At 37.6% G+C, this 25,252-nt stretch overlaps 1 protein-coding gene across 1 annotated transcript in view; it reads right to left on the bottom strand.

Annotated features, from left to right (window-relative positions):
- Window positions 1-385: 385 nt before the first annotated feature.
- MSH4 (mutS homolog 4) overlaps window positions 386-25,252 on the bottom strand; it is a 71,573-nt gene continuing 46,706 nt past the window's right edge. Inside the window, exons 16-19 of the mRNA XM_036256182.1 lie at window positions 24,288-24,416; window positions 6,599-6,773; window positions 4,984-5,072; window positions 386-674 (exon numbers count right to left, since the gene is read on the bottom strand). Coding sequence (XP_036112075.1) covers window positions 477-674; window positions 4,984-5,072; window positions 6,599-6,773; window positions 24,288-24,416 — 591 coding nt within the window. The 3' untranslated portion in view covers window positions 386-476. The remainder of the gene's footprint in view (window positions 675-4,983; window positions 5,073-6,598; window positions 6,774-24,287; window positions 24,417-25,252) is intronic.

The raw sequence follows: 25,252 nt of genomic DNA on the forward strand, positions 1-25,252 counted from the left end.
CATGTACCAAAAAAAAAAAAAAAAAAGTATCCAGTGTTAGAATTTGGGATACTAAGTAAAAAAATTATTGAGACATAGGGTATTATTGCTTCAGAACAGAGTGTAAAAAACTCACGTGTTTCCAGGTGTTGAAATAAAGTTTATTTTAAACTAAGATATTTACAATAACATCTTAAACCATAACTTTATAAATATAAATAAACTTAAAACAATAATGTAAGTTTTCATAAATAAAAAAAAGTATCGCCTCATACTTTCTTTTCTAAAATTCAGTCCTTTAAATAGTTCTCATTGTTAGGTAATAATACATATATTTTCTCATGCAGAATACATAGGAGATGATAAGTCTGAGGTTAATGTAAAATAATTGTTAACTAAAACATAAAATTCAGCAACTATTTGCTTTTGCTCTTGGGAAAAATGGATACAAGTTTTCTCACATTAAAACATATTATTTCATCTGTATAAGATGTGAATTATTCTTCTTCTTCAGTCATTCCTGAAACTTGCTCAGCCTTGGGAAAATCCGCTTCATACTTCTTCTTGAGATTCCTTAAATACGTCCGTAAACTGTCTGGGTCAAGCCGAGAGTTTCGAGCAGTTTGGACCAGCCTAGTAGCTAGATGGTACACAGCTCTCTGCCTCTCCTTCTCAGGGGTACTCCTTTGGCTTTCCTGTTATTGAATATATATATATATATATAAAATTAATATATATATATAAATTAAAATATAACTACTATTATTCTTACATTAAAATTTAAGTAATTTTTTATATCTTTTAATAGAAATATAGAATTCAAGGGTTAACTAATCCCTTCAGATAAGTCAATTCCAATCAATTAACAAGAAATATGCCACAAAAAATAAAGAAATATTTTGGAGAACAAATGTTCTCAAGAGCATTTACAATTTTATGACAGATCCTTGTATCCTTGAAAAGCACCCTTCAACAAGGAAATTTGCTAAGTAGGTCAACTATCTCAACACAATACCAAAAAATAATAGAAAATCCACACAGCCGTGCTCTACATTAAAAAGGAATGGGAAAAGAGCACTGCTCGTTGCTGTGCAGTATCTGCAATTTTAATTGTCACCCAAGAGTACCACTCTGCTATCTCCTATTTTAATTCCCCCAACAGACAAATTTGTGGACAGAATGGGTCATCAATAAACTGCTTGTCCCCCAAGAGAGTTCATATATAGAAACTGCTAGACCCTAAGATAAAATACTGCCTGAGAGGTAAATTACTTTTTAAAATAAGCAACAAAATTAGCTACTTAAAATTATGCTTTGATTCTTAACAAACTATTTAAGGTTACCCAAGAAATAATGTTTAAAATGGGAATTTTCTAATACTTTGGGAGACCTTTACATATTCATTCCTTGAAAAGTAGCTCAGGGTTGGAAGTACAGCTAGAAAATTCTTCATTCACTTCTCTGCCTAAGCTGGATAGGGGAATCAGCATTTTCAATGTTAACAGTGTATGTAAAGTCTTAGTGAGTTTCCCTTTACTGAGGGAAATAAAATTCTTTAAATCTTTCTTAATAGCAAGCAATTCCAGATATTTTTCTACTTTCACTATAGGAAAAATGAATTATGATTTCATGAGTAGAATAAGATTATCATATATTTACCTATCATCTATTTAATACATTGATCAACTATCATTTTATTATTTAAATAACAAATAATTATTGAATATCCATTATCATCTATATTCTGGGCCCCATACCTTGTGTTTATATCTATAGGAGATACAAAAATGTCTACCTGACATAACAATGAACTCAAGATCAGTCTTACAATGCAAAAGACATGTTCATAAGCAGATGATTAACATAATTATGATAAGTCCCATAAGAGAATACAAAATGCTTAAAGGAAGAACTCATTTCCAGCTCAGGTCAAGAAGAGCTTAACTATGACAGGGTGGCTAGAATGAATCTTGATGGACAGAAGCACCTAGAAAGGAGGGCATTCTGGATGCAGAAAACACCTAAAGCAGATACAGCAAAAGCATCGTGCACTTATATAATCTTATTAGCCAATGTCACCCCAATAAATTTATTTTAAAATTTTTAATTGAATTTAGAGAGAGGAAGGGAGAAGGAGAGATAGAAACATCGATGAGAGAGAACATCGACTGGCCACCTCCTGCACGCCCCCACTGGGGACTGGGCCCACAACCTGGGCATGGGCTGACCTGGAATTAAACCAGCAACCTTCTGGTGCATGGGATCAGTGCTCAACCACTGAGCCACACTGGCTGGACTAATGTTAAAATATGTATAAACATTTTAATAATATTTAAATATTATATATCATTTAATGTTATAAATAAGATTAATTATTAATTGATATTAATTATTAATTAATGGGTAATTTGAAAATTAAGAAATGAAAAGTTTTTACAGAAGATGATAAATTTAATTTTGGACCTAATAAAGAATACAAACATAAATTAAAATTTCAAGAAATATGAAGAAAACACAGGGCGGGGCAAAAGTAGGCTTACAGTTATGAATATGGAAAAAGACATGCAGGTTATGAATATTAAAATAGCTTTATTTTTTATTTTTTTGCTAATCCTCATCAGAGGATATTTCTTCCATTGATTTTTTTTTTTTTTAGAGAGTGGAAGGGAGGGTGGGGGAGACAGAGAGAGGAGAAAGAGAGGAGAGGGAAAGAGGCGGGGGAGACTGATTGCCTTCTGCACCTGCCTCAGGGATGGAACCTGTAACCTAGTTATATGCCTTTGACCGGGAATCAAACCTAAGACCCTATGGTGTGGGGGCCGAAGCTCTAATCACTGAGACACACTGGCCAGTGCTACAATAGCTTTATTAACTCAAAAGAATGTCACATTGGTAGAGTAAATTTATTTTTGCCCCAAACAGTATACAGATTCAGTGTAAAAAAGAAATAAAAATGGATGCTGAAGAGAGGATGAGATCACCAAGAATACAGAGCTTTAAACAAACAGGGTAAAATCTTAGAAATACTTCTATTTAGTATATGGAATGATAAAAAGCACTGATGAAGGAAGAAAAGAAGATGTGATTAAGAAAGTAAGAGACTAGAAACATCCAGGGGAAACAATTCCGCAGCAGCCAAGACAGGAAAGGATTATGCAAAGGGAAGAATGGGAGTGTCAAATGCCACAGAGATAAGGAACAAGAAGTGAAAAAAGGCCATAAGGTTTTATTATTACTTGGTATGTAAGAGGAAAATTTCAGTAGAGGATGACAAGAAGATCCAGTTTGCAAGTGAAAAAGGGAAGAAACAAATATAGACTACTCATGAGAAGTTGGCAGTAAATAGAAGAGAAATATGGTTTGAGAAGATTTTTAAAAAGGGATTTCTTAGAAGAAGAAAAAAACCTAAGCAAATTCATAAAAAAAAAAAAAAAAAAAAAAAAAAAAAAAGATAGATAGATAGAAAGAAAAGTCAGTCTAAAAAACCACTAAGGACCCAAGGAGAAGAAAGGAAACTAATTAAGTAATACCTTAATGGAGTTGGAAAGAAGGTAGAAAAGTTTATTTAAAAAGGTTGAAAGATAGCCCTGGCCAGTTTGGCTAAGCAGTTGGAGTGTTGGCCTGCGGTCCAGAGAGACCCGGGTTCGGTTCCCGCTAAGGGCACGTACCTCGGTTGCAGTTGTCCCCGGCCCTGGTTGGGTCGTGCAGGTGGCAACCACTCGATGTGTCCCTTTCACGTCGATGTTTCTCTCTCTCTCTTCCTCTCTCTCCCTCCCACTCTGTCTGTCTGAACAAAAAATGGAAAAGTGTCCTCGGGTGAGGATAAAAAAATAAATAAATAGGTTGAAAGACAGTCTCTTCTTCTGAGGTGAGGGAACAAAAGTGGATGAAAAAGGAAATCCCACAATAGAATTTTTAAGGAGAAAAGGTACAAGAACTCATTAAGATGACCTTAAGTCTCTCAAAAAGTATAGCAGGCAAACTCTCTGTGGAGAGTGAGGTGATGGAGGGCTTAGAAGAAGTAGAAGTGTTTTGAAAGAGTTACTGTAAAGAAATCATACTGGTCAATAAAAAGGGCAGGAATAAACTATCCAGTAAAATACTCAACTAAAGTTAAAATATACTAATTTGTAATAGGGAAAAACTGGCCTGTCTTGAGTATATACTGAGCATCATTTGGAAAGCTAAAGCCGAGAAGACGATGAAAGAAGTTGCAGTGATGGACGAGGCCCTTCAGAAGTGGAGCACTGCCAGGACTAGTGACGAAAGGGTTCGGCAGGGTTAACTGGGAAAGGAAAGTCATAACACAGCCTAGGACCTCAGAAAACTGAAGGAAGGCAATACAAACTGAAAGCAGGTTAAAAATGTGAAAGACATGGGAAACCTGAAAAAAATTTCATACTGCTCCCAGCTCAGTTTACTGAACACACTGGATTCTTAAAACAATACAAAGCAATCTGATATTAAAAAGAAATAAAGAGATTTACAAATTTGGGGTCAACAGATATGAATTCAGTGTCAGAGCTACTGATTCCTAGCAAATCACTTTACCTCTGTGAACCTGAGCTGTAAAAATGTGAGTAAAAATACCTTTTTTATTTTTTATTAGACAGAGCTAACTGCTTCATGAAGAGTTATGAGGCTTACATATGGTGACAGAAGAGCTTTTAAAACTATAAAAAAGATTTGAAAATGTGCATAGAGATTTTTAGTTCTAATGCTTACTTTTATATAGACCTATTTTCTCATAAAAACATAGTGAAAAGTACTGTAGAAACTGAACTGTTTAAGTTTTGTCTCCTATTATATAGTTGATTTACTGGGAAAGGTTATAATGAAACAAACCAAGAGAGTTTTGAGAAGTAAAGAAGATTATTTTAAATATTTTAATTATTAATATGAATTACTATATATTTAAATTCAAGGCCATATAAACATGTACCCTAAAAGTATTTTCTGGAATTTGAAAAACAATTCAATTCTTATTGCTAAAAAGTTCCTTACCAAAATTTGTCTGGTAATTTGAGTTGTGATTTCTTTAGCATCCAAGACAATTGATGGTGGGAGTGATGACACCTCTGCAGCTTTTAATCCTAAAATTATAAATAATGGGGCTTCAATATTATTATTGATGGTATCATCATGTTTCTTTTAACCAGTATTAATCTCTTCTTCACAGATATAAACTTCCCTTTTCAGAAATTTCTGCACTTGAAAATTCTCAAGATTAAGCTTTCCAAAGTCAACTTAACAATTACTAGATTTAATTATGTGTCTAAGACCTATTAGTCTAATTAGATCAATTATCTCTCAAGATATCTCTGAGATACAGGGAGACATGTTAGGAAAAATAAAAGAGGTCATTACAAAACTGAGTAATAGTAATAACATTGACCAACTACAAATGCATTTGTTTAACAGAAGGTCAAAGTAGATGTATTTTGCAAGTGAGAAAAATGTTTAGTCACAGAGGTGACCACACAGCTGAATGTCCCTCTATCAGGGGTGGGGAATGTATGACGCAGGCCATATAAGGCTCATGAAATCAATAGCAGCTAACATTACACGCTTCACCAAATTAGCCTGACTAGCAGGCTAATTTTTAAGTTAATAATTTTGTATGGTCCACAAATGACGTTATAAATATCCAAATGGCCCTTGGCAGAAAAATGTTCCCCACCTCTGACAGATCAATGAGGGAGGAATTTCTCAGATGATATAATGGTAGGTCATCACACTTCATGCGAATTCAAAGTACCAACTAGTAGTTTCATGTTCTCAGAGCTTAATTTTATTGTACAAATGCCATATACACTTTCTACTTATGCTAATAACTTATTGTATTTATTCTTTAGAGGCAATAGAAGCACACTAACATTTACTTAGAAGTTAGTAATTGCTAGGCACTATATGAGGTAGTTCATATTTGATAATTCATTTAATCTTCACAAGCCCACATATATAGAAAATCATCACCATTGAATAGATGAAATTGAAGCTTATAAAGATTAAACATCTGATACAATTTAAGCTATCTATTTGATTTCCTATTTCAAATAGCAAAAAAACAACTAAGGGTCACATTTATAGCTAAAATAATTTTTTAGAACCTTATATGTATAGGTCAATTGAAAATTCTCTGAAACCACGAGATTTCAGACACATCAAGAATAATGTAGATAGAAAATATGTAACAAAATTTATGAATATCATATATTTTGGTAATATACCCCATATTAAGGCTTTATATTAAATTATCAAGTTCCCAGACTCCGAAGAACACAAAGAAACCCGTAACTGAAAGTGTGTAAGAAATACGTTATTTTCAATTTATTATATAACTTGCAAATATAAATTACATTTTGCTAAGGATAAACACTAATACTTCTGGGGCCTTCATATGTTATAATTCTACATAGTTACTAGTTAATATTTTTAAAAATAAGCTTTAAATATGTAAAATAGGAGTTTGACATAGAAAAAGTCTTAGAGTATATAAGCATTCAAAGAATAAGAGGGAAAGTTACTTAGATTGACAGCCAAATAAAGGGGAGAATAAGTTCCTCTTATGAGAATCTGTAGAGTTTCAGTGTACAGATATCATTTCTATATGTAATACCATAATTTTTTTCTTCTGTGAATCCCTTAGAAAGTTTGTAGGTGTACAAAATTGCTTCTTTATTTCTTGAGGTATTCTTTACATGTTGAACTTCAAAATGCATGTTTTCTACATTAGGATACAGGACATCTATATGGCATAGTTCCAAGAAATGTGTGGCAAACAGTGTGAATGCCTAGAATATATAATAAATTAATTTCAATACTTTTTAAATGAATGAGAAAATTATTTTAACTACTTAATCATAAATTTTAGTTCAGTTTTCCAAGTAGCTTATCAGATATGTAGGAATGAAACTAATAACTTTAAGGCTACCATGGTTGATTCATTTTTAAATGTTTTGAAATTTTATATTCAATGAATAACATGTTTATTATGTTTATACATACACAATTATGTTACATTATTGGAAAGAGAACAAATCAAAAAGTAAAATCCTAAAAAAAAAGTCTGAAGATATTGAAAAGATAAAGTTCATCAGAAATAAAGCTATTAACTTAGGTAATCATTTATCAGAGAAGTAATCCACAAACTTTAAAAGTATCTTCCCTCTATATAAGTAGTTTCTGAGTAGTGGAATCAATGATTGTCTTAAGTATTTGGAATTGCAAAGCTTTTAAGTTTTTATATTTCCATTGCATTTGGGTTAGGTATTTTATAAGGGGGAAAAAAAGATTGAGACCATCAGTAGACGAATGGATAAAAAAGCTGTGGTACATATACACAATGGAGTACTATGCAGCTGTAAGAAAGAAAGATCTCTTATCCTTTGAGATAACATGGAGGGACCTGGAAAGTATTATCCTAAGTGAAACAAGCCAAGCAGAAAAAGACAAATACCACATGATCTCACTTATTTATGGAATATAATGAACATAACAGTCTGAGGAATACGGTAGACCCAGAAACATGGAAGTAGGGCACAGACTGACAATCCCCAGAAGATGGGGTGGAGGGGGGAGGGAAGAGATAAACCACAGAACTTATATGCATGTATGCATAACCAATGGACATGGACAACAAAGCTGGGGACAGGGCAGGGGGGATACGGAGGAGGGTGTCAATGGGGTAAAAAAGGAGAAACATCTGTAACAAAAATAAAATTAAAAATAAATAAAGAAAGAAAGATTGAGAAAATTGTCTAGGACAATGATTCTCAAACTTTGGTAATCCCCTGAAGAGCCTGTTAAAGATGCTTCTCCCCCTGAAATTCTCAATCAGAAGCTATAATGGGGGGCACCAGGAAACTGTATTTTCCCTAAGTACTTTAGGTGATTTTGATGGTAGTTCAAGTGACTTATGATCAGCACATGGTTTCTTACCCAGAGTTACCCAGATCAACTTTGAATAGTTGATTAGGTTTTAAGATATTACCAGTTAGAAACTAACTAGGTTATAAGTGGAAAATTAAAATATTAAAAAGAAAATATCTGACTGGCAAATGATTACCAACTATGGAAGGAGATGGCAAGGGAAGGAATAGTTTTGTATATGACAGGAAAAAAAATTTCAACTATCTAATGAACAAATAAAAAAGGAGTATAAACCCAAATTTATAAAGCAACAGGAAAATATTTAGAAACCCAATAAACTATTTAGACACAAGAGACCATGTTCATAATAAAAAAAAATGTATTCAAAATTTATATATCAAGCCAATCTACTATGGTAACTTTGTAAACTCTATTTATATTCAGGTTAATTTAATATAACAATTATTCAGGGCCTATAGATTGTGCTTGGCAGTAAGATATTAGGTTAGAAAAATAAATAACTTTAAGCTCCTTAAATGTTAGTAGCAATATTTTTATTAAATTTTTATAGTAGGAAAAAAATAGTTATGAATAGAATTTTGTGTCCCCTCCCCCTTCAAATGTTGAAATCATAACCTGTGTTTGATGGTATTAGGAAGTGGGGCCATTGGAGATGATTAGGTCATAAGAATGAAGCCCGTATGAATGGGATTAGTGCCCTTGTATAAAAGACCCCAGAGAGCTCTTGTCCTCTCCACTATGTAAGGATACAAAGAGAAGTCAGCAGACTACAACCTGGAAGAAGGTCCTTACTAGAACTTGACCATACTGGAAGTCTGATCTTGGTCTTCCAGCCTCCAGAATTATGAGAAATGAACTTCTGTTTATAAGCCACCCAGTCTATGGTATTGTTTTACAGCGGCCCAAACTAAAACAGCTATTCAAAAGGATTACTAAAAGCAGTATTCTCAGCTATTACACAACACCTCAGAAATGGATATGGAATTCAGGGTTTTCTCAAAAAATAGAACCAATAGGGGAGACATATATCCATTATATATGTGTATGTATGTATATGTCTATATAAAGGTTGATTGATTTGAAGGAATTGGGTTGTGTAATTATGGAGGCTCATAAATTCCAAGATCTACAGTCAGCAAGCTAGAGACCCATGAGAGCTAATGCTGAATTCTTGTCTAAAGGTGGGCAAGCTCAAGACCCAGAAGGGGTCAATGCTTCAATTCAAGTTTGAAGGTAGAAAAGAACCAATGGCTGGGTTCAAAGGAAGACAGGCAGGAATAATTCTCTCTTACCTCCGATAGGGTCAGCTTGATTGAATGGGACCTGATTGAATGGGACCCACCAATATTAGGGAGGGCAATCTGCTTTACTCATTCCATAGATTCAAATACTAATCTCATCCAGAAGCATCCTCACAGATATATCCAGAATAAAGTTTGACCAAATGTCTGGGTACATCACAGCCCAGTCAATTTGATACATAAAATTAACCATCACAATAATATTGTATGTCAACTGTAACTGAGAAATAAATTTTTAAAAAAGAGAGGCAGAGGGGAAATCTTTATATGAATCCATCAAAATGGGTGAGTCTTATCCAGATCTGATTCAAACAAAAAAGTTATAAATAAAAATTCATTTACTAAACAATTAAAATTTGAATGCCACCTGTATAATTGATTATATTAAGGAAATATTACTAATCCCTTTTTAGTCTTTTTAGTGTGAAAAAATTAACCATCAGAGAAGTTCAACCCTTATTAATTTGGCACCCATACACATCCCTTAAAACCATACTTATTCTCCAAATAAAGACAACAAGTTCATAATTCTGCCTAACATGATACGCTCTCCTTCATACAAACAAGAATGTACTAAATCTCTTTCCCAGAAGAGGATGTAAAGTCCTTGAGTGATGTTTACTCTTCTCCTTGATATCCCGTATCTTAAATACTATCATAAAAAATTAACAATAGTTAAACTATAATATAAAGTCAGTGTGCATGTTATAATACATAGTAATAAGAAAGGGAAGAAGACAAAGATACATACACAAACATATTCATAAAAAATAAAAGAGAAATACCCATTACTCATGAGAATTACTATCCTTATCTGTAACTGGTCACATGGTCATAGCTAGAATTTAAAAGTACCTTCTTTCACTATCCACTTCATATTCTCTTTGACTTCAGCAGGCACCTCAACTGGCCATGGTTCTTTACCTAGTGGAGTGGCCCAAATCTTCATTACTGAAGTGTCTGGACAATTAGTAGTCATGCCTGGGTTGGGCTGCTGTAGATAATTGACCATAATTACAAGGCATGGTAATACTAAGAGATGCCTTAAGGGATCGCCTGTATTCCAGACACAGTCTTCCTTACCTCCACTGTGGAGTAATGATCAATTTCCCCTTGTCAGGATCAAGCACCACAGTCAGCACAATAACTCTCTTTACCTGTTGATTCAGAGGTATGAGGAGCCCAAAGTAGCCAGGAGGCAGCCTTCACTTCCAGTTGAAAGGAATCAGTGTTGTGTCTCTTGGTAGAAGCATGTTCTCTCTTTGGAACTAAGATATCTAGGCCAGCAGAGCATGAAATCATGGGAATAGGAAGCAAAAATTTTGCTAATAGGTCACTAAGGGTATAGTGAATGGTGCTACTCCCACTGCCACTTCTTGATTCCTAGGCCCATGAAATCCGCATATGGGAGAAACAGTATCATATATTGGACTGTAGCTGGCACTGTAACTAAGTCTTCAAAAGGCCATTTCACTGTTCTATCAAGGCAGATTCTGGGGAACATGATAAGAACAGTGAATTCCATGAGCCCAGGCTCATTGCTGCACTTCATTTGCTAGGAAGTGAGTTCTTGATCAAAAACAATTCTGTATGGACTACCACAATGGTGGGTAAAGCATTCTATTAAATTCAGGGGTGGTAGTTTTGGCAGAAGCAATACATTCAAAGAAGGCAAATCTGTATCCAGAGTAATTACCTAGTCGAATAAGAACAAATTGCTGCCCCTTTCATGATGGAAGTGTTCCAACGTAATCAACCTGTCACCAGGCAGCTGGCTGATCACCTTGGGGAATGGTGCCTTATCAAAGGCCCAGTGTTGGTCTCTGTTGTTGGTAATTTGGGCACTCAGTGGTGGCTGTAGCCAGATTGGCCATGGTGAGTGGAAACCTATGTTGCTGAGTCAATGCATAACCTCTATCCATGCCACCATGGCGACTGTGTTCCTGAGTCCACTGGGCGATGCCAGGAGTGGCTGGGGAAAGAGACTGACTGGTATCCACAGAACAGATCATCCTATCCATTAGATTATTAAAATCCTCCTCTGATGAGGCCACCCTTCGGTTGAGTATTCTCATGGAACACAAAATATCTTCACATTTTTTCCCATTAAGAGAGATGTATCCACATACCTCTTCCCCAAATTTCCTTGTCATCAATTTTCTACGCAAGTTACTTCCAAGACCCATCCAAACCATCGGCCACAGCACATAAACTGGTATATAATCATACATCTAGCCATTTCATATTCCAAGCAAAATGAACAAGTAGGTACTCTGCTTGAAGTTATGCTCACTTGGACAATTTTCCTTCACTACTGTCCTTCAGAGATGTCCCAGAAAAGAGACTTAGTTTTACAGCTGTCCATTTTGTGGTAGTGCCTGAATACTGTGCAACACCATCTGTAAACCAGAACAGTCTCGTCCTCTGTCAACGGATCATAGGGGATTCTCCATTAGGTCACAGGTGTAGGCTGAGAGAGGAAGCAGTGTAGCAGGCATGGGGACCATGAGCATTTAGGTCATTTCTTCTTGTACCTTCACCACCTACTTGGGCTTGATCACCTATGTATCACTTCCATTTGATAATGGAGTGCTGCTGTACACACCTAACTTTGTGGCTGGTGGGTCAGACGATACACAGTTCATGATGGGCAGCTCAGGATGCATGATAATTTGATGGTCCATGGTAATCATGCAGTCTTTACTGAGGCACAACAGCAGGCCAAGAGTTGTTTTTCAAAAGGAGAGTAGTTATCCACAAGAGATGGTAGGGCTTACTCCAAAATTCCAATGTCCTGTGCTATAGTCCACCTACAAGGCCCTGCCAAATGTTCCAAATAACATCTGTAATCTGCCACTGCCACTTCAAGCACCAGTGGCTCTACTTGGTTATGCAGCCTAATAACAGCTCACATGGCTGATCCTGTTGCAAAGTCTTCTCTTGTTCTGGGCCCCACTCAAAGCTAACAGTTTTCAGGTCACTTGATGAATGAGCCAGAGTAACACATACAAATGAGGATTATGTTGCCTCCAAAATTCAAAGGCCAACTATGTAGTTTGCCTCTTTTACAGCAGTAGGGGCCAAATGTAACAATTTAGGCTTCACCTCAATATGGGGATATCTCAACATGCCCTACACCACTGGACCCCAAGACATTTTACTGAGATAGAAGGCCCTTGTACTTTTGTCAGATTTATTTCCCCCATATGATACACTGATGTCTTACCAATAAATCTAGAGTAGTTGCTATTTCTTGCTTACTAGATCCAATCACCATAATGTTATCAATGTAATGGACCGGTGTAATATCTTGTGGCAAGTGATCAAGATTCTTGCAAACTAAATTATGACATAGAGTTAGAGAGTTGATATACCTCTTAAATTGGATGTGTATTACTGACATAGCCAGCTGAAAGCAATCTGCTTCTGGTGGTCTTGATTGACAGGTATAAAGAAAATACCAATGGCCAGACCAATTAGCTGCATACCAGGTACTAGGGGATGTGTTAATTTGCTCAAGCAGTGAAACCTCATCTGATACAGCAGCTGCAATTACAATCACCACATGATTAAGGTTATGATAATCCACTGTCATTCTCCAAGATCCATCTGTCTTCTGCACACACCAGATACGTGAGTGGAATGGAGATGTGGTGGGAATCACCACCTCTGCATCTTTTACTTCTGCACCTCTTCATCTAACCACAGGATGGTCTGGGAACCCACTGGGCCGAGTGTGAGATAAACCTGAGCTAAAATTCTAGTTATTATCTGACTTCAATAAGCCCCTACTCTGACTGGTAGATCACAGTGATGTTGGGTCTGCTGGAATTAGAGTCAGTTCAGATCCAGTGTCCAGTAGTCCTTAAAATGCCTGATCATTTCCTTTTCCCCAACACATAGTTACCCTGGTAAAAGGGCATAAGTCCCTTTAGAAAAGGCTGGGACAATTAAAAAATAAAATTTTGCCAGTGTACCAGAGTCCTTCCTCAAGGGGACCTGGTCTCCCCTTCTTTTAAGAAGTTCTAGGCCTTTAAACTGGCTCATCTAGAAATTACTTGAGGGGCTGTGATTCTGTTTTTATGATTCAAGATAGACTTTCCACTTGACCTAAAACTTTTATGCTTATACAGATCAAGTAAAAATTTAATAAGTTTTCTATTTATTTCACTTCTAGAAACACCATGATCAATTAGCCAATGCCACAGGTCTTTCTAAGTCAAGACTATTCTGATTGCTGCTTTGACTCTGCTGTTTGTTTTGGTAGCGACACCAACCTTGCCTTTAGTTATTGAATGCCACCAATTAGCTCCTGCCACCCTGAGATCCAATTACTCCCTTGTATTTAGGGTTCCCAATTCAGTGACTGCACTTTCCACTAAAAGGTCTAGCATACAGAGAAAAGCAATCAGAGCTCTTCAAGGATGTTGGGGCTCTCTTCACAGATTTATTTCTCACAGTCATGGTGAAAGTTATGTCTTTTAGACCTGTCCATGGTGGGTAAGTGGGTCTTAAATGATAAATCCACAATAACATTCCAGTCTTCCTAAGTCTTTGAATCCCTTCTTCTGTGAATGAAAAAAAAAAAAAAGTGGGGGGTGTTCTATGGTAGGTAACCTCACAGGGCATCTGATCATAAATTTCTAACTGGGCAGTTCCAGGTGGGTAGTCATGCCCCAGGCCTATAACTTCTTTAGTAAAAGGTTTAAAGTCATCCCTGTCCATTGTTCTTACGCATATAGGTTAATTCACCTTTGAAATATCTGAAGTAATGCCCCTGGAAGGGAGTACTAACCCTCAAGAAATTACATAATTTTAATTATCCTGTAATCCAATAACCACCTTACTTTTCCCCCCACTTCAATGTAATCTTCTTTATGTTCCCCCCTTATTTCAAGTGCATAAAGGAAATTGCAAAACTGTTATCCCCTGGAGCATTTGAGATCTTGCTCCCCAGCACTGGTCAGTTTGGCTCAAATAACTCTTATTAAAATTCTCTACAGGTTTAGACATTTTTTACAAGATCTCTACATTAAAACAAGGCAGATCCAACACTTCCAACTCACTGTGGGTGACCTTTTGGTCTATGTTCCAACCAAACAACCCAAGTTGCAACATTAAATGCAAAATCTCAGCCTAGTGAGTCCATTTCAGTAAATTCAGTCTGATCCAACTTTATGTTCTTTCTATCATTACTCCGTATCCTTAACATCCAGTTCCACAGATGTTCCCCAGATTTCCATCTGTATAAATTGAAAACTCAAGTAGTTCTTTTGAAGTACAGTGTACTTCCTCATGGTCCATACTTTGCACCTTACCCTGAGGGGTCTGCTAGGACATGAATCTAGTTATGGTCTAGAAGCAAAGAAAGTTGCTAGGAATGGTTCCTAAGAAAAATTAGCATTTCTTACATGACAACTACCTCAGCGGAGGCCATTATAGTTTCTTCAGGCAATGCAGAGTTAATCCACTCAGATAGGGTAGGGAAGCTACTCCCACTGAGGGTAGAAAGGCCTCTTTAACTGGCAAAAAAGACTCATCAGAGTTTAGAGGCTCTGTGTTCTCAGCTTCATCAGGGTTTTCCTACGTGTCCCATTCCAGTTTTCAGGATCCCATTTCTTACTAATCAATGCTCTCACTTGAGTAATAGCATTGCTACCATGTGGCTAAACATTAAATCTGCATTGTAACTCAACCAGCGAGGAAGATCTGGGTTGGATTTTCAGTAATCTCAGTCCTGTGGCTCCAGGAAGTAAGAGTCTCCTTCAGGGCACATATAGAAGCTTTCAGGTCATTTATATGAAGATTTATGCAGGCATTTGAATTCCTGAGCTCCTCCTTTTCTTTCCCCATTCTGTCCAGTAACATTAGGAGCAACCAGCCAATCTCATTATAGTCATTAGTTTGTCAAAAATATTTGCAAGTATTATATAAACAGTCACCCAGCTCCTTGTTTCTCATAAGAGATTAAGAGTATCCAATGGTGTATGGCCGGTGTGGTTCAGTGGTTGAGTGTTGACCCATGCACCAAGAGGTCTCCAGTTTGATTCCTGGTCAGGACACATGCCTAGGCTGTGGGCCCAATCCTCAGTGGGGGGCATGCAGGAGGCAGCCAATTGATGTTCTCTCATCGATGTTTCTATCTCTCTCTCCCTCTCACTTCTCCCTCTAAAATCAATAAAGGAAAAAAAAAAAAAGAGTACACAATGGTGATATTCTCATATTTCCATTGCCCAGTCATCCTATGGATCATCAGTGTTTTCTTTACTGCTAGAAAGAGTCATTAGTATCTTAACTAATCATATTAGAAGGTCAATTCCAGAAACCCCACAACCAATTCAGAAAACTCATCCTTAAAATACTGATCCTTTTGGAGATCACTCTTAATACCAAACTCTGTATTATTCAAGTTTCCTCTAAGAAACAGAATTAATGGGGATCTGGGGGAGGTGAGTGAGTGTGGCTCTGTGTGTGTGTGTGTGTATGTGTGTGTGTGTGTAGAGAGATTTATTATAAGAAATTGGTCCATGTGATTATGGAGACTGACAAGTCCCCAGATCTGCAATCAGCAAGCTGGAGACTCAGGAGAATTGATGGGACAGTTTCAGTCCAAATGTTGGCAGGCTCAAGACCCAGAATGAGTATTTCAGTTTGAGTCCAAAGGCAAGAAAAAACCAATATCCCAGAATAAATATTGGCAACCAAGCAGATGGAGTTACAGCTTACTTCCAGGCCTTTTTGTTCTATTCAGGACTTCAACTGGACCCCATTCAAAACTGATTGAATGGGACCCACCCTCACTGGAGAGTAAATCTGCTTTACTCATTCTACCAATCCAAATACCTCATCGAGAAATACCCTCACAGATACACCTGAATAATGTTGGACCAAAAGGCCCTGGGATACTCTGTACCCCAGCCACGTTAACATTAAGTTAACCATCACAGATACTAATTAACTTTTAATCTTAACAAGTAATACACACATCTTTCTTATATGAGAAATTCCGATCAAATGACATAGTTTGAGAACTACAAAGACTAATGTTATCCAATAATGTTACTTTTGACTCATCACATAACTTTAAGCATAATATTTTCTCATTCTATATAATAAATCATTATGGACTCTCATCTTAGGGATATTTTAAGGTACTTTAAATGTGGAAAAATACTTTTATTTAAGATTATTCATATCTGAGTATATTTTGAATGATGACCTAAAAGGTATTTCACAAATTAGCTTAATAATAGAGTAAACTTCACATTTTATTTTTTTTATTTTTAAATCAATTTAATTTGTTTTTTAAATTACTTATTTATTTTTGTTACAGATGTTTCTCCTTTTACAGCCACCGATTCCCCCCTCCCTGTCCCTCCCCGCCCTGTCCTCAGCTTTGTTGTACCATGTCCATTGTTCATGCATACATGCATATAAGTTCTCTGGTTTATCTCCCACCACCCCCTCTTTTGGGGATTGTCAGTCTGTAACCCACTTCCACGTCTTAGGGACTACCTCATTCCTCAGACTGTTATGTTCATTATATTCCACAAATAAGTGAGATCAAATGATACTTGTCTTTTTCTGTTTGGCTTGTTTCACTTAGGATAACACTTTCCAGGTCCCTCCATGTCGTCTCAAAGGATAAGAGATCTTTCTTACAGCTGCATAGTACTCCATTGTGTATATGTACCACTGCTTTTTTTCCATTCATCTACTGATGGACATTTGGGCTGTTTCCAAATCTTAGCTATTGTAAATGGTGCTGCTACAAACATGGGGGTACATATATTCTTTCTGATTGGTGTTTCAGGCTTCTGAGGGTATATTCCTAGAAGTGGGATCACTGGGTGGCAGTTCAATTTTTAATTTTTGAGGTAACACCATATTGTTTCCATAGTGGCTGCACCAGTCTGCATTCCCACCAGCAGTGCACTAGAGTCCCCTTTTCTCCACACCCTTGCCAACACTTGTTGTTTGATGATTTGTTGATGGCGGCCATTTTGACAGGTGTGAGGTGATACCTCATTGTTGTTTTAATTTGCATCTCTCTGATGATTAGTGATGAGGAGCATTTCTTAATGTTTCTTAGCCATTTGTATGTCCTGAATGGAGAGGTGTCTCTCTAGGTCCTCTGCCCATTTTTTAATTGGGTTCATTGGCTTCCTTTTGTTGAGTTGTATGAGCACTCTTATATATTTCAGAAATTAACCCCTTATCTGATATATCATTGGCAATTATGTTCTCCCATACAGTGGGTTGCCTTTCCATTTTGATGACTGTATCTTTTGCTGTGAAGAAGGTTTTGAGTTTGATGTAGTCCCATGTGTTCATTTTTTCCTTTGTTTCTGTTGCCTTAGGTGATGTATCATTGAAAATTCTGCTGTGTATAATGTCTGAAATTTTGTTACCTACATTTTCTTTTAGGATTTTTATGGATTCATGAGTCACATTTAAATCTTTTATCCATTTTGAGTTTATTCTTGTGTATGGAATAAGTTGATGGTCTAGTTTCATTTTTGGCATGTAACTGTCCAATTTTCCCACCACCATTTATTAAAGAGGCAGCCTTTACTCCACTGTATGCTCTTGCCACCTTTGTCAAATATTAATTGAGCATATTGCCTTGGGTCCATTTCTGGGTTCTCTGTTCTGTTCCACTGGTCTATATGCCTGTTCTTGTGCTAGTACCAGGCTGTTTTGATTACAGTGGCTTTGTAGTGTAACCTGATATCCGATATTGTGATCCCTCCAACTTTGTTCTTCTTTTTCAAGATTGCTGTGGCTATTCGAGGTCTTTTTTGGTTCCATATGAACTTTTGAAGTATTTGTTCTAGTTCTGTGAAGTATGTCATTGGTATTTTGATGGGGATTGCATTGAATCTATAGATTGCTCTGGGTAGTATGGACATTTTAATGATGTTAATTCTTCCAATCCATGAACAAGGTATGTGCTTCCACTTTTTTATATCTCCTCTATTTCTTTTTTCAATGACCTGTAGTTTTCTGCAAATAGGTCCTTTATTTCTTTGGTTAAATTTATTCCTAGGTATCTTAATTTTTTTGCGGCAATGGTAAATGGGATTTTTTTTTTAGTTTCTCTTTCTGTGAGTTCATCATTGGTGTATAAGAATGCCATCGATTTCTTAACGTTAATTTTGTATCCTACTACTTTGCCAAATTCATTTATTAAGTCTAGTAAATTTCTGATGGAGTCTTTGGGGTTTTCTACGTATAGCATAATGTCATCTACAAATAATGACAGTTTCACTTCCTCCTTTCCAATTTGGATCTCTTTTATTTTTTCTTCCTGATTCCTGTGGCTAAGGCTTCCAGTACTATGTTAAATAAGAGTGGCAAAAGTGGGCATTCTTGTCTTGTTTCTGTTTTTAAGGGAAATGCTTTTAGTTTTTGCCCATTGAGTATAATGTTGGCTGTAGGTCTTTCATATATGGCCTTTATTATGTCAAGATATGATCCCTCTATTCCCAGCTTGCTGAGCATTATCAGAAATGGGTGCTGGATTTTGTCGAATGCGTTTTCAGCGTCTATTGATATGATCATATTATTTTTATCTTTCATTTTGTTTATGTGGTGTATCACATTTATTGATTTGCAAATATTGTACCAGCCTTGCATCCCTGGGATGAATCCCACTTGGTCATGGTTAATAATTTTTTTGATGTATTGTTGGATTCGATTTGCTAGTATTTTGTTCAGGATTTTGGCATCTATGTTCATCAGGAATATTGGTCTGTAGTTTTCTTTCTTTGTAATGTCTTTTTCTGGTTTTGGAATTAGAATTATTCTGGCCTCATAAAACGAGTTCGAAAGTCTTCCTTCTTCTTGAATTATTTGAAATAGTTTGTGGAGAATGGGTATTAGTATTTCTTTGAATGTTTGGTAAAATTTCCCCATGAAGCCGTCCCATCCTGGGCTTTTGTTTGCTGGGAGAGTCTTGATTACATCTTCAATTTGTTATCATATAATTGTTCATAGTATTTTTTAACAATCCTTTGTATTTCTGTGGTGTCAGTTATTATTTCTCCTCTTTCATTTCTGATTTTGTGTATGTGGATTCTCTCTCTTTGTTTCTTGGTGAGTCTAGCTAAGGGTTCATCAATCTTGTTTATCTTATCAAAGAATCAGCTCTTTGTTTCATTAATCCTCAGAACTGTTTTTTGATCTCCAGGTCATTTATTTTTACTCTGATCTTTACTATTTCCTTCCTTCTACTTGCTCTGGGGTTTTCTTTCTGTTTGCTCTTTAGTTCTTTAAGTTGTGAGGTTAGATAGTTTATTAGAAATTTTTCTTGCTTCTTGAGGTACGCCTCTAGTGCTATGAACTTCCCTCTCAGAATTGCTTTCACTGCATCCCATAGATTTTGTGTTGTTGTATGTTCATTTTCATTGGTTTCCAGGAAGTGTTTAATTTCTTCCTTGGTCTCCATGGTAATGCATTCATTGCTCAATAACATGTCTTTTAGCCTCCATGTGTTCAAATGTTTTTTCATGTTCTTGTTGCAATTGATTTCTAGTTTCATGCCACTGTAATCTGAGAGGATGCTTGATATAATTTCAATCTTCTTGAACTTATAGAGACTCTGTTTGTCCCCTAACATGTGGTCTACCTTTGAGAATGTCCCATGTGCACTTGAGGAGAATGTGAATTCTGCAGTTTTGAGGTGTAGTTCTCTATAGATATCTATTAAATCCATTTGATCTAGTGCTTCATTTATTCTGTGTTTCCTTGTTAATTTTTTGTCTAGGAGATCCAGTCATGTCAGCGGGGTGTTGAAGTCCCGTTATGATTGTATTGCTGTTGATTTCTCCTTTGAAGTCCTCCAGGAGATTTTTATTATATGTTGGTGCTCCTATATTGGGTGCATATATGTTTACAAAGGTTATAATGTCTTGTTGGATAGATCCTCTCAATATTATGTAGTGGCCTTCTTTGTCTCTAGTTATGGCCTTCATTTTGAAATCTACTTTATCAGATGTGAGTATTACTACCCCAGCTTTTTTTTTCTTTTTTTTTCTTTCCGTTTGCTTGAAAGATTTTTTCCATCCGTTCACTTTCAACCTATGTGAGTCTTTTGTTTTGAGGTGGGTCTCTTGTAAACAACGTATATGTGAGTCATGCTTTCTAAACCAGTCGGCTACTCTGTGTCTTATTGCTTTTTGTATCCTTACCTGAGGACATTTTTTCATTTTTTTGTTCAGATAGAGTGGGAGGGAGAGGGGGAGAGAGAGAGAGAGAAACATTGATGCAAAGGGGACACATCCAGTGGCTGCCACCTGCACAACACAACCAGGGCTGGGTACAAACTGCAACCGAGGTACATGCCCTTTGCGGGAACTGAACCCAGGTCTCTCAGGACTGCAGGCTGAAGCTCTAAACGGTGAGCCAAACTGACCAGGATTCTGTGTCTTTTTATCAGAGCATTCAAACTATTCACATTTAAGGTAATAATTGATATGTACTTATTTATTGCCATTTTTACTTAGTGTGGTTATATATTTCTTCTTATTTCTTCTATTAATTACAGCAATCCTTTTAGCATATCTTACAGTGCTGGTTTGGTGTTAATATATTCCCTTAGCCTTCTTTTGTCTGGGAAGCTGTTTATTTGACCTTCTATTTTGAATGACAGCCTTACTGGATAGAGTAGTCTTGGATTCAGATCCTTGATTTTCATGACCTTGATTACTTCATGCCACTCCCTTCTAGCCTGTATTATTTCTGTTGAGAAGTCAGCTTCGAGCCTTATGAGGTTTCCTTTGTAGGTAACCTGTTGTTTATCTCTTGCTGCCTTTAGGATTCTCTCTTTGTCTTTAATTTTTCTCATTTTAATTACTATGTGTCTTGGTGTGGTCCTGTTTGGGTTCTTACTTGGGGCTCTCTGTGCTTCTTGAACTTGAATGCCTTCTTCCTTCACCAAGTTAGGAAAGTTTTCTGTCACTGTTTCTTCAAATATATTCTCTAACTGTTGCCTATTTTCTTTCTCTTCAGAGACCCCCATGATGCAAATGTTATTACGTTTCCAGTTGTCCCACAGTTCTCTTGAGCTGTCTTCCTGTTTTTTAATTGTTTTTTTCCTTTCGTTTTCTGATTGGTTGATTTTTTTCTACCCTGTCTTTTAATTCACTGATCCGGTCCTCAGATTCCTCTACTCTGCTGGTTAGTCCTTCCAATGTGTTCTTAATTTCTGTTATGTCATTCTTCATTTCCACTTGGTTGGTTTTCAATGTTTCTATATCTTTACTCATGGTGCTGATGTCCTTACTCATGCTGTTGAGCTTCCTCAAGATCATGGCTCTAAATTCTACCTCTGATAATTTGCTTAACTGCATTTCATTTATCTCATCTTTGATAGAGTTCTCTTGTTCTTTCATTTGGGATTTCTTTGTTTCACCATTTTGGCTATCTCAGTGGATTTTGGAGCCTGCCAACTTTTCCCTGTGGATGTTGGTGTTCTGCTGTTTGTGGCTCCCTCTACTGGGTTTGGATGAGCCTGGTTGGGCCCACGTTAAATACCACTGTCAACCTGGGCAGATTTGCAAGCCCAGGAAAGGTTCAGTTATATCGTCTTGCTTTTACTGGTGGTTGGTATTTTCAGTTACTCAGTGCCTTGGAATGTAACCCTGGTGTTCTGCATAAGAGGATTTCCAGAGGGTGGGATAGATGCTGGTTGTTAATGGGCCTCAATATGCATTTCTTTGCCTCACCTGGAAAAGGCTGAATATCCGGGGGGAGGGGGGGAGTGTGCTGATTTTCCCCACAGCTCGGGGAACGAGCACACTGTCCACCCTCCTTTGTGGCCGCAACTCTGCAAAAACTCTGAGTGTCCTCCAAATCCCCGGTGTCCCCACAGAGTTCCAGCCCAGTCTGCCCTCCCTCTGCCATAGTCCCCAGGTGAGTGGTTGTGGCTATTTTAGCACTCTGTCCTGGCTCTCTGCACTGTGGAGTGGGCTTGGTCTTTATTCCCCAAGGGCGCTGCTCACAGTTAAGACTGCTGCAGTCCACGGGCTCCCAGCCCGCCACCCTCTCGTGCCTCCGCAGATCCTACCAGTGTCCCTGGTTATGTGGTCCTGTCCTGCTGCTTTTCTGTTGCTTTTTTCTGAGGATTTGTCTTTATTTTAGTTGTAATACCCATTTGGTCCTGGGAGATCATCTGCGTAGCTTCTATTCACTCCACCTCCATTTTCACATCCTCCAAGCCTATCTTGTGTGCAGCTGGGTAGCACAGGCCTTTCTGTTGCCCCTGCACCCTGCAGTTCCTCCCACGGGTAACTGAATAGTACAGTCCCTTTGAAGACTGGGCTCTACGCCTATGTTATGAGTTACTGGGTTGCACAGGCCTCTCTGGTGCTTCAGCACCCCACAGGCCCCATGATTTGCATTTCTTTGCCTCACTTGGAAAAGGCTGAATCTCCGAGGGGGAGGGCTGCTGCTTATCCCCACAGTTTGGGGAAGGAGCACACTGGCCACCATCGTTTGTGGCCGCAACTCAGCAAAAACTCTGAGTGCCCTCCAAATCCAGGGTATCCCCACAGAGTTCCAGCCCAGTCTGCCCTCCCTCTGCCGTAGCCCCCAGGTGAGTAGCTGTGGCTATTTTAGTGCTCTGTCCTGGCTCTCTGCACTGTGGAGTGGGCTTGGTCTTTATTCCCCAAGGGCGCTGCTCACAGTTAAGACTGCTGCAGTCCACAGGCTCCCAGCCCGCCACCCTCTCGCGCCTCCGCAGATCCTACTGGTGTCCCTGGTTATATGGTCCTGTCCTGCTGCTTTTCTGTTGCTTTTTTCTGAGGATTTGTCTTTATTTTAGTCGTAATTCCTGTTTAGTCCTGGGAGATCATCTGAGTAATTTCTATTCAATCTGCCTCCATTTTCATATCCTCTAAGCATATCTTGTGCGCAGCTTGATGGCACAGACCTTCCTGGTGCCCCCGCCCCCTGCAGGTCCCGCAGGTAACTGGATCGCACCGTCCCTTGGGGACCCAGCTCTATGCCTATGTTATGGGCTGCTGGATTGCACAGGCCTCTGTGGAGCCCCTGGTCCCACCACTGGCAGCTGGAGAGTGTTGCTGCCCTGTGGGGCTCAATTCCTGCTCAGCTTTTGCTGTAGTTTTTGGGGATGGGTCTCAGCTGCTGGACTGTGCTTCTGTTGCCTGGGGATGGATGTCTGCTCCCCAGCCTCTGTTGCTGGGGGTATATCTGGACTCTGATCGGGCTGCTACTATGAGGGATAGTGGTGGGCTCCTGGCTGTCTGCAACTTCCACAACCAGTACCTTGGGAGATCCACTACTGTGCACTGGTCTGTGTTGACACAGTGTCCACTGGTCCGATGATGCCAGGTGCACTGGTGGCTCAGGTTGCTGGGCCCTAGCCGCTCCCACTGCCTCCTCCCAGGGAAGACCCGGGATTTTCCAAAATGGTGGGACCTCCCCGCAGCACAGGGAGAAGTGCCCTGAAGGGCCGCTTACTGCGGTAGCAGGCTGCTCCTGTCCATAGCACAGGAACTTTCTGCTCCGTGGCTCTGCACTGCTCGGGTTTGGTTGTCCATCTTCATGTCCACTCACAACTCTCTCACACACTGGCTCACTCGCTCACACACTCACCCTCCCTCTGGTCCTGCCCGCCACCATCTTTCCTCACAGTTTGTTTTAAATAATTGCTTTGTGTGTGGGGGAAACATTTTCTTTAAAGGAATGAACTATCAGGTAAAATAAACCTATTCCATAAAGTGATCTCTGATGCCTAGTTTTGTTTCATGCTGTGACATCATAGTCAATGTTATTACATGTGGAGACAATTATTAAAATGCTTTCATGTTTTGCTATTTATTTTAGTAAGTTAAAGCCAGTGACTAGTTTTTACATTATTTGTATTTCTTGATTTCCTCCTTTCCCTGTCTGCATCATGACTATCATACCAACCATTTCTATTCCCATCAGAAACAAAGTAACAAAATATAAATGCTATGATACTTTTTATTACCTAAAATTGTTTAAAGAGCTATTTGTAGGTGACTGTAAAATCCAATCATGATAATTATATAAAGGATACATCAAAAAAGGACTCAAATTTAATATACTTGAAATAGAGAAGAATACCTTTAAGCTCAGCAGATATTCACAAACAGCATAACAAATGCCAATACCTTCTTCTGTACTAGTACCTCTGCCAAGTTCATCAATTAATATGAGTGATTTGTCATTAACATTATGCAGAATATATGCTATCTGAAAAATATAATTTTAATATTATTCATTATAACATAGGCAAAATCCAGTCTTTTAACTAATTCATCTGAAATGTATTTTATAGAGAAATTCAGCTAAGCAGAAATTAACATATTGCTTTTTAAAAATCTCATGACTAATAATTCCAACAGAATAACTGATGTGTATATAGACATAAGCATACGTGTTTGAGATAAAAAAATAAATAATCAGCATCTAAAAATATGGATGTTTTAGATATAGTGAAATAAGCAAAGCAATAAATTAAATGTTCAAATAAAACATAAAAATGGTCATATTTTTTTCTCCACAAATGACTAATCAATTGTCATAAAATACTCAAAACTATATCTCAAACTTATTTTAACTTCTCTGTTGCCTGTAAATATGGAAAGAGACATTTTGGAAAAAGCATCCAATCTAAGTCCATTGACTCTTGGTTAAACAAATAATTTTAAATCCATGCCCAACAAAAACCAGATATGCTCCTTCTCTATTGAAGATTATTAACCTTCTCAAAAAACACAATTCCACCTTTATTATGTAATGACACAACAGTAACCTTCATGGCCATTTTACCTTGCTATGAGAGTAAGCTTCTTGAGAGCTAGAACTATTTAAAAATATAACTTAGATGCCTAATATAGTGCTATATTTTCCCATAGATATTCAATACATACTAATTATATACATGTCATATACTGTGGGAAAATGACAACTTTATTCTTCTATTTACAGAAAATTAGCCAACTGTATAGTGACCCAATAATTCCTGCCTACTAAAGATAGGCCAAGAGTGCCCTGGCCAATTTGGCTGAGCAGTTAGAGTGTCAGCC

This window comes from Molossus molossus, unplaced genomic scaffold, assembly GCF_014108415.1.
Source record: "Molossus molossus isolate mMolMol1 unplaced genomic scaffold, mMolMol1.p scaffold_m16_p_12, whole genome shotgun sequence".
NCBI classification, from domain to species: Eukaryota; Metazoa; Chordata; class Mammalia; order Chiroptera; family Molossidae; genus Molossus; species Molossus molossus.